The sequence below is a fragment of the Oncorhynchus gorbuscha genome, linkage group LG08 (genome assembly GCF_021184085.1).
Source record: "Oncorhynchus gorbuscha isolate QuinsamMale2020 ecotype Even-year linkage group LG08, OgorEven_v1.0, whole genome shotgun sequence".
NCBI lineage: Eukaryota > Metazoa > Chordata > Actinopteri > Salmoniformes > Salmonidae > Oncorhynchus > Oncorhynchus gorbuscha.
This window is the reverse complement of record NC_060180.1, coordinates 62,488,453-62,499,486: the sequence shown is the minus strand read 5'-3', so window position 1 is coordinate 62,499,486 and position 11,034 is coordinate 62,488,453. Positions and strand designations below refer to the sequence as shown.

The window sequence follows — 11,034 nt, the reverse complement described above, 5'->3', positions numbered from 1 at the left end:
GACCAATGCGCAGCGTGGTAAGTGTTCGTGTTATTTATTAGCAACAGAAACACTAAACAAAATAACAAAGAGAGTAAAATGAAAATGAAACAGTCCTGTAAGGTGCAGCAACACAAAGCAGAAAACAACTACCCACAACCCATAGTGGGAGAACAGGCTGCCTAAGTATGGTTCTCAATCAGAGACAACGATAGACAGCTGCCTCTGATTGGGAACCGTATCAGGCCAAACACCTAGACATATAACACACAGAACAAAACATAGAATGCCCACCCCAACTCACGCCCTGACCAAACTAAAATAGAGACATAAAATAGGAACTCAGGTCAGGACGTGACAATACCCAAGAAGACTTGAGGCTGTTTTCGATGCCAAAGGTGCTTCAACAAAGTACTGAGTAAAGGGTCTGAATACTTATGTGAATGTGATTTCATTTTGTATATATTTGCAAAGATTTCTAAAAACCTGTTTTTGCTTTGTCATTAAGGAGTATTGTGTGTAGATTGATGAGAGGTAATAAACGATTTAATACATTTTAGATTAAGGCTGTAAAGTAACAAAATGTGGAAAATGTCAAGGGGTCTGATTACATTCTGAATGCACTGTACACACACAAATGCACACAAAGACACACAAACACTTGTGCGCGCCCACACGCATTCACACACAGAGAGAGAGAAAGAGAGAGAGAGAGACACACACACACACAGAAGCGTCAAAGACCTTGAAAGCTATTTGCCAACCCAGTGGTGCTATCAGGTACAGTCCTTCAGGTAGTGTTGTCCATGGACTACAGTCAAGGCCATTGTACACACACACTTCCATAGATTTCCTAGTGACATCTAGTGTAACAGGTTATACATGTAACAGAAACAGGAAGGCGGTGTCTTGGCTGCACCTGCTAATCATTCATCGCCACTGCTTTATTGCTTCATCTGTCATCCCGTGGCGTGTGTGGAGCACCATATAAATAGCTGCCTCAGACCTAAGGATGCCACGAACACAGTCTCCAGAACCTCTACTGTCAGCTAGCTGTGTTCACTCTGCTAGGGAGTCTACACTGAACCTAACCATTGGACCTCTCTAAGGCAGCTTGTGATCTGGCATCCACCATTAGCCTTCTGGAGCATCTTTAGCAACCATGATTATCACCATATCTTTGATTTGGGCAGTGGTGATTGGTTTTTGCTGCTGTCTGTGGCTTGCTCTGGGGATCCGCAAGAGGTAAGCAGAGACACGTGCATTGCATAGTAAAATGCCTTTACATGTCAAATGTTAAAAGATAAGAAATCAGATGTGGAATGTAGACAATAACATCATGTAATGGAAGTCATTGTAATAATAGTAATGGAAGGATTTGGGAGATGTGGAATATGGGTTATGTAGTTCTATTTCTTTTAATAAAACTAAAGAGCAGTTGACTGAATTGTTTTCTTTCTTGGGTGTGTTATTTGTGTCACCTGTCGTTGCTCTTAAAACTCAGATTGTTTTAAAGTTTTGTTCACTTTGGCAGGTTCTTAATTTTTGTTGAGACTTTAGTGTTGTTCACATTCCAAAACAGTCGGAGCTAATTCAACATATTTGACATGTTGTGCATTAAAACCAGATGGTTATGTATAAGTAGTATTGTTATTCTTAGATTGCTGCAGTGTCATTGGGTTTCACTCTGCTGGATATGATTCATTACTTTCAATGTTGTTTGAATTGACCTAGTAGTTTGAGTGCATCTTGTTTTAGCACACACTTATTTAAGTCAACTATTTTAACATCTCTTACTGTATGTCTAAACATTACCTTTGTGTTTCATATGTACAGCTTTCTCTGTTGGCTTGCTTGGGCATTGCTTTCTAGTTGTTATTATGTTACATGAGTGTTGTTGCTCTTCCAGACAACCAGGTGAGCCTCCGGTGGAGAATGGTTTGATCCCTTACCTCGGCTGTGCCCTCCAGTTTGGAGCCAACCCCCTGGAGTTTCTCCGGAGCCGACAGAAAAAATATGGCCACATCTTCACTTGCAAGATTGCTGGAAAATACTTTCACTTTCTGTGCGACCCTTTCTCCTACCACGCCGTGATCCGCCAAGGCAGGCATCTGGACTGGAAGAAGTTCCACTTCTCTACCTCGGTCAAGGTAAGGACAAACCTACCTATGAATTGTTGTTCAACTAAATATTTGGTGATAATGAGTTCATATATCTATGTCTGTCAATGCAGACTTTCAAGAGTATCATTTTAAACCTCTCTCTGTCTCCCCCCAGGCATTCGGCCATGACAGCATGGACCCCAGACACGGTTACACCACAGAGAACCTCCACCAGACCTTTTTGAAGACCCTGCAGGGCGAAGCCCTCCCCTCACTCATCGAGACCATGATGGAGAACCTACAGTCGGTCATGCTGCAATCCGACACCCTCAGCCCCAGCAAGGACCGCTGGGACGTGGACGGCATCTTTGCCTTCTGCTACAAGGTCATGTTCGAGTCAGGCTACCTGACGCTCTTTGGCAAGGATCTGGGAAACAACAAGAATGCTGCGCGCCAGGAGGCCCAGAAGGCGTTGGTGCTTAACGCTCTAGAGAACTTCAAGGAGTTTGACAAGATCTTCCCGGCTCTGGTGGCTGGCTTGCCAATCCACGTGTTCAAGAGCGCCCACTCTGCCAGGGAGAACCTGGCTAAGACCATGCTGGCCGAGAACTTAAGCAAACGCCAGAACATATCAGACCTGATTTCATTGCGCATGCTTCTAAATGACACGCTGTCCACCTTCAATGACCTGAGCAAGGCCCGCACCCATGTGGCACTGCTGTGGGCCTCACAGGCCAACACACTGCCTGCTACTTTCTGGAGCCTGCTTTACATGATCAGGTATGTAGGGCTTAGTCTCATTCCCATCCTTAATGTCTCTTCTATAGACTTGTGCCGTACGTTTGGCCAAGCTCACTCCATGTGAGACTAGTCTACACGCACATTCTGCCTTCCGGAGATTGGAAAGAGTTTAACTGAACAGAACATTTAGTCCCGAAGAGAACACACAGAACAGTGCACACAGACACAGGCAACGCAGTACAGTACAGATAGCTGTTAGCTTGTTCTGACAGCTGGATATAGATGCTGTGCTCATTGTGGTGGAGTTAAGGCCAGAGTAATGTGTTTTGTAACAGTCCTGTACAGTACATTGGCATCTCAACAATGCTCTGACTGCGGCTTAGCACTGGCTCACAGTAACTCTTCGATAACAGAGGTGTCAAGAACCACTTACTAAATACAGTTGGAGAAACATAGCATTCCCTTTATGTCATAGAGCTGCATAGAATGACCATATCCTCCTCTACCAAAGTGCACGTTGAGAATATTGTGATTAATCAATCTGTATAGTCTGAACTTGATGGTTTTATTGACCCTATCTTGTCTTGTGTCTTCAGGAGTCCAGAGGCTATGAAGGCAGCCAATGAGGAGGTGAAAAAGATTCTGGAGAGTTCAGGTCAGCGTGTCGACCACAGCAAACCACAACTCACTCTCTCCCGGGAGGACCTGGACAACATGCCTGTAATAGGTAAGGGAAAGTTGCGATACACCTGGTGAAATAAAGCCCAAATTATTTAATAAATATTGTAACCAAATCATGTTTGATACCAAAGTCTAGCTGTCCATTCAATATGTGATTGTCAAAAGTAATGTCTTCTTGCCTACAGACAGCATCATTAAGGAGGCCATGCGTCTGTCAAGTGCGTCAATGAACGTCCGAGTGGCTAAAGAGGACTTCCTGCTTCACCTTGACAACCAGGAGTCGTACCGCATCCGCAAAGATGATGTCATCGCCCTCTACCCCCAGATGCTCCACTTTGACCCCGAAATTTACGAGGACCCCTTGGTGAGTGATGCTCAAGCTCTTTCTTTTGAAGGTGAAGGGGGTCTAGTATGAAGGCCTCTTAACTAGGGCCAGTTTTACTTGATTTTTCTAATACTCCTCTACCTGTCAATCCACAGACCTACAAATACGACAGATATTTGGATGACAGTGGCCAAGAAAAGACAATGTTCTACAGGGAGGGGCGCAAACTGCGGTACTATTACATGCCTTTCGGCTCTGGTGTGACCAAGTGCCCCGGGCGCTTCTTCGCAGTGCACGAGATCAAGCAGTTCCTAGCGCTGGTGCTCTCCTACTTCGACATGGAGCTCCTAGACTCAGCCGTTAAAGTGCCTCCTCTCGACCAGTCACGTGCCGGCCTGGGGATCCTGCAACCCACCTATGATATTGACTTCAGATATAAACTGAAAACTCAGTAAGACAGACTCCACTGATCTACTTTCTCCATAATGTGAATTGCATATATTGTATATTTAAGAATTTAAGCCACAATGATCCCACTGACCACACACTGGTTGAATCAACATTGTTTCCACATCATTTCAATGAAATTACGTGGAACCAACGTGGAATAGACGTTGAATTGACGTCCGCACTCAGTGGGATTTAAATACACTGCGACGTATTGTTATAATGTATTTTTAAAGTTGATACAGAGGTTTTTGTTAGCCTCAGAAAGGTAAGCATTGGCGAAAAGGCCATGTTAGGAAGAGTCCTGTATCAAAAGTGACTTTGATGGAACTCCATATAAATGTTATCAGTAATATTTACTGAATCTTCCACGTAAGCATTATTACTGTATCACTATTGCCGACCGCAATCTTTGAACTGTGAAATCATTCAACATTTCAGTTGTGCTTCTGTTTGTGACCTTCACAATCAGTAGTTGGTAATTGCCCCCCATTTACTGTGCTGTTGAATGACTCTTTTTGCGCTGATTGAGTAGTGTAATGTACATTCTAGTTCCGTTGAAGTATTCCCTATGCTGGGATAAAATAATTGTATTATCTGTATTAATGTTTACTGTGATATACCGTACAAAACAAGTACAAAAATGCATGTGATGTTTACTTTACAAAACCAGTATAAATGCAATACATTTCTACAATGGTGTACTGTCCCACTAATTTCTTAATTTACCATTCAGTCATTACTTTGATCACTACTCACGCAAACATACACAAAGAAAAGCCACACTCATGGTATAGGTCATTCAATAAACCTCTAATAAAGTCTCTCTCTCTCTCTCGGGGTCTGACAATCTGGATGGGAAATTACTGAGAACAATAGCAGGCGATATTACCTGGAGGGAAGCTGAAGTCATTCCTCTACCCAAGAATAATAAAGCCCCCTTAACTGGCTCAAATAGCCGACAAATCAGCCTGTTACCAACCCTTAGTAAACTTCTGGGAAAAAATGGTGTTTGACCAGATACAATGCTCTTTCACAGTAAACAAATTGACAACAGACCTTCAGCACGCTTATAGGGATGGACACTCAACAAGCACAGCATGCGCTATATAAAAATGACTGATGATTGGCTGAGAGAAATTGATGATCAAATGATTGTGGGGACTGTCTTGTTAGACTTCAGTGCAGCTTTTGACATTACCGATCATAGTCTGCTTCTGGAAAAAACGTATGTATTATGGCTTCACACCACCTGCTATAATGTGGATAAAGAGTTACCTGTCTAACAGAACACATAGGGTGTTCTTTAATGGAAGCCTCAAATATAATCCAGGTAGAATCAGGAATTTCCCAGGGTAGCTGTTTAGGCCCCTTTCTTTGTTCAATTTTTACTAACGACATGCCACTGACTTTGAGTAAAGCCAGAGTGTTTATGTATTGGGATGACTCCACACTATACACATCAGCTACTACAGCGACTGAAATGACTGCAACACTCAACAAAGAGCTGCAGTTAGTTTCAGAGTGGGTGACAAGGAATAAGTTAGCCTAAAATATTTCTAAAACTAAAAGCATAATATTTGGGACAAAACATTCACTAAACCCTAAACCTCAACTACATCTTGTAATAAATAATGTGGAAATTGAGTAAGTTGAGGTGACTAAACTGCTTGGAGTAACACTAGATTGTAAACTGTCATGGTCAAAACATATTGATACAGTAGTAGCTAAATGGGGATAAGTCTGTCTATAATAAAGCAATGCCCTGCCTTCTTAACAACATAATCAACAAGGCAGGTCCTACAGGCCCTAGTTTTGTCACAACTTGACTACTGTTCAGTCGTGTGGTCAAGTGCCACAAAAAAGACAGCTGTCCCTTGGATGTACACAGAGCTAATATTAATAATATGCATGTCAATCTCTCCTGGCTCAAAGTGCCCTGAAGTAACTTGTCCAGTCATCAGATTATAAAACAGAGTTTTACATAGATTTATGGATCAATGGATTCACATATTGATTTATGGATCCATATCTAGCTATCAGAGGTGGTGTCTACAACAAGGACACAGTCCACTAGCCATAACCATCTAAGGCCAGCTGTCGTCTGTACCACCCTGGCAGTGTATGTGTGCCAGCTGTGCAAGAGATCAACCCCAGGATGATAAGAGAACACTGTCACTGACACATTGTAACCCCAGCTGCAACCGTCAGCACAGCTGTCTCGCCAACATTACAACAGGCCAACGGGTTCATTTGTGAGCTATTGTCTTTCACAGCTGGAATGTAGTTATTGAATAATTATTCATGCCTTACTGTTGGTACAGCTGAGCTGAGCTGGCTTAGTGATGAATGCAGCACAATTAATACGTTTGATCCTTTTTTGTCTGTTTGTTTAAAAAAAAATCTCAGCTTGATTTGATCACATAATATATATGATGCTCTCTCTGTGGTATCCTCTATGGGATCGGTGTCCCTATACCAGGACAGTTGAACTAACGTGCGCTAATGTGACTAGCATGATGTTGTAAGTAACAGCAAACTTTCCAGGACATAGACATGTCTCATATGTGTAAAAAGCTTAAATTCTTGTTAATCTAACTGCACTGTTCAATTTACACTAGCTATTACAGTGAAAAAAACAAAACATGCTATTGTTTGAGGAGAGAGCACAACAACAACAAAACACTTTTATGATGGCAACTGGTTTGATACATTCACCTCTGAAGGTAAATAATGTACTTACATTCAGTAATCTTGCATTGATTTGTCATCCTGAGGGTCACAGAGATAAAATGTAGTATAGTTTTGTTTGATATACAGTATTCAAATGTAGGAACTGGGTTCTACAGTTTGAACCCCTGCTGTCTCTGGCTCCACATCTACGCCGCCCGGCCATCTAGATGTGTCATTTTGTTATAAAAGGATCGGGAGACAGGCGCATGTCACGTTTTGACCATAGTTCTGTTATTTTATTCTTTGTTTTAGTATGGTCAGGGCGTAAGTTGGGGTGGGCAGTCTATGTTTGTCTTTCTATGTTGGTTTTTGTGTTCAGCCTAGTATGATGAGACAGGTGTCGTTAGTTGTCTCTGATTGAAAATCATACTTAGGTAGCCTAGGTTTCACTGTTGGTTTGGGGGTGTTTGTTTCCGTGTGAGTGTTTGTCACCACACGGTACTGTGTCGGTTTTCGTTTTCATCACATCGTTTGTTTTGTATTTCAATGTTCAGTTCGTTTTTAATAAATCGCCATGAACACTTACCACGCTGCATCTTGGTCTGATTCTTACTCCTCTTCAGACGAAGAGGAAATCTGCCGTTACAGCGCAGGAATGCGTAATAAGGTTTTTTATTACCCCAAATTACAGCGTGCCATGTAAAGACACAGGGACAAAGATCAAACACACAAATACAACACACAGGGTTGAAACCCAAACAAAAGAGTGAGGAGTATCTCAAATAAATAACACTAGCGCACAATGATTATCACACGGGACGAGACCCGTAATCATCTGCGCACTCCACAATGGCATAAAAGTCCAAACAACACAGCACAGGTACTCACACTACCAACGGACATTGGAACAATAATCGACAGCCCAATGGTGAAATAAACGGCACATTTATACAAATACAATCAGTGGGAATGGGGACCAGGTGTGCGTAATGACACAGTTACAGAGGGATCCATGACAAGATGTGTGAAAGTTAGTGCATAAGCTAATGATCTATCATGTATGACATTCCTGGGAGTGTGTAAACTTAAATGTTGTATTACCATATACTTTTTGTATGTACTTGAACAAAATATTGTCCATTATTGCAATGCTTCACTGGATCAATCTGAAACTTTGCACATGCACTGCTAAATCTAAATTGCTCCTAAATTCCTATATTATATTATGGCCTTTCTCTTGCATTTCAAAGATGATGAAAAAAAATCATAATTTGAAAACCTGTTTTTTTGTTTGTATTATCTTTTACCAGATCTAATGTGTCATATTCTCCTACAATCATTTCACATTTCTACAAACTTCAAAGTGTTTCCTTTCAAATGGTATCAAGAATATGCATATCCTTGCAAGATCGAATCCCCGAGTTGACAAGGTAAAAATCTGTCATCTGCCCTTGAACAAGGCAGTTAACCCACTGTTCCTAGACCGTCATTGAAAATAAGAATTTGTTCTTAAATGACTTGCCTAGTTATTAAATAAAGGTCAAATAAATAAATATCTAGCCTTATTTCTTTGGATCTTTTGATCTGGTTATCTATAACCTGTATCCAAAAGTACATCGTTGATACTAATGATGCTCCAGAAGTAAACATATACAGGAAGATGGGTCCAGGGCGAGTGAGTAGACCGAGGCCACTAGAGAGTGATAGGAATAACGTGCTTCAGTAAGGTTGGTATCTTAGCGTTGAAGATGGCGTAGCAGTAACTCGTCCTGTCGTATCGTCTCTCTGTAAATATCGTCTCTTTTTCGTTTTAGATATTTAGATATTTTTTTCTTCGCATATCTTTAAAAACATTTTGCTAAACCTAAGCTTCCAAATACTCTTCTGCAACCCGCCAATGTAGCTACTTTTCCTAAAGTAGTTATATTTACTTCGGAAACCGAAACCGGAACCCTTCAACTGAAGCTAGCCAGCTATGCTAGCGGTCTTAAGCTAACCTTTAGCTCGGAAAGCTCTCGCCAGTTCGAACAACGCGACGCTAACCAGAGCATAACGGACCTATTTTTTTTATTTTTTTTATTTTTTTAAATGTTTTTTTTTTTTTTTTTTTTTTACCCCCCCCCGGATTACCACCACAAATGGAACATTCTTCAGCTGGATCTTCACAACTCGCTATCGAGCTAAACAGCAACCCTGGTTGATTACTCCTGGCTAGCGTTTCCACCCACGTAGCTTGAAGCTAGCCTGGCCAGAGCTCCTAGCATATTCCTGGGCTTCTATACCCGGATCCACGACCGGTCTATCGATGTCACCGCATTTACATTTACATTTACATTTAAGTCATTTAGCAGACGCTCTTATCCAGAGCGACTAAACAGACTCACCCCATCGCAATGTCCTCCAAAGGCTAACTCACTAGCCCTCGCTATCTCCTTGCTTGCTACCTCGGCAGGCTAACTGCTAGCTTGTTTAGCTTGTTTAGTCCAGAACACACCCAAGAACCTCCAGAAGCTAACCAGCTAGCTACAAGCTATTTAGCTACCAGCTAGCTAGCTACAAGCTATTTAGCTACCAGCTAGCTAGCTACAAGCTACTTAGTCATTGTTAGTTTTCTTAACCTGGATAACACTCGCCAGCCCAGCCCCCCTGCCCCATCCACTGCTGCCCCTGGACTCTGATCACTTGGCTACATAGCTGATGCACGCTGGACTGTCCATTAATCACGGTACTCCATTCTGCTTGTTTGTTTTATCTGTCGGCCCCGTTGCCTAGTCATTGCCATTTTACCTGCTGTTGTTATGCCAGCCGATTAGCTGTTGTCTCACCCACTGTTTTAGCTAGCTTTCCCAATTCAACACCTGTGATTACTGTATGCCTCGCTGTATTACATTTACATTACATTTAAGTCATTTAGCAGACGCTCTTATCCAGAGCGACTTACAAATTGGTGCATTCACCTTATGACATCCAGTGGAACAGTCACTTTACAATAGTGCATCTAAATCTTAAAGGGGGGGAGGGTGAGAAGGATTACTTTATCCTATCCTGGGTATTCCTTAAAGAGGTGGGGTTTCAGGTGTTTAGCCCAGAACACACCCAAGAACCTCCAGAAGCTAACCAGCTAGTATGTCTCTCTCAAATGTCAATATGCCTTGTATACTGTTGCTCAGGTTAGTTATCATTGTTTTAGTTCACTATGGAGCCCCTAGTCCCACTCCTCATACCCCTGATACCTCCCTTGTCCCTCCTCCAACATATGCGGTGACCTCACCCATTACAACCAGCATGTCCAGAGATAAAACCTCTCTCATCTTCACCCAGTGCCTGGGCTTACCTCCGCCATACCCGCACCCCACCATACCCCTGTCTGCGCATTATGCCCTGAATATATTCTACCATGCCCAGAAACCTGCTCCTCTAATTCTCTGTCCCCAACGCTCTAGGCGACCAGTTTTGATAGCCCTTAGCCGCACCCTCATACTACTCCTTCTCTGTTCCGCGGGTGATGTGGAGGTAAACCCTGGCCCTGCATGTCCCCAGGCACACTCATTTGTTGACTTCTGTGATCAAAAAAGCCTTGGTTTCATGCATGTCAACATCAGAAGCCTCCTCCCTAAGTTTGTTTTACTCACTGCTTTAGCACACTCTGCTAACCCTGATGTCCTTGCCGTGTCTGAATCCTGGCTCAGGAAGGCCACCAAAAATTCAGAGATTTCCATACCCAACTATAACATCTTCCGTCAAGATAGACCTGCTAAAGGGGGAGGAGTTGCAGTCTACTGCAGAGATAGCCTGCAAAGTAATGTCATACTTTCCAGGTCCATACCCAAACAGTTCGAACTACTAATTCTGAAAATTACTCTCTCCAGAAATAAGTCTCTCACTGTTGCCGCCTGCTACCGACCCCCCTCAGCTCCCAGCTGTGCCCTGGACACCATTTGTGAATTGATTGCCCCCCATCTAGCTTCAGAGTTTGTTCTGCTAGGTGACCTAAACTGGGATATGCTTAACACCCCGGCAGTCCTACAATCTAAGCTAGATGCCCTCAATCTCACACAAATCATCAAAGAACCCACCAGGTACAAC

The 11,034-nt window shown here is 42.6% G+C and overlaps 1 protein-coding gene across 1 annotated transcript; it reads left to right on the top strand.

Annotated features, from left to right (window-relative positions):
* The first annotated feature begins 977 nt into the window (after window positions 1-977).
* On the top strand, window positions 978-4,969 carry LOC124040961 (cytochrome P450 7A1-like). Its single transcript, XM_046358095.1, has 6 exons — window positions 978-1,224; window positions 1,889-2,129; window positions 2,257-2,861; window positions 3,419-3,549; window positions 3,689-3,867; window positions 3,984-4,969. Exons 1-6 carry the CDS (start codon window positions 1,142-1,144, stop codon window positions 4,281-4,283), a joined length of 1,539 nt encoding a protein of 512 aa, XP_046214051.1. The 5' UTR covers window positions 978-1,141; the 3' UTR covers window positions 4,284-4,969.
* Window positions 4,970-11,034: the final 6,065 nt, after the last annotated feature.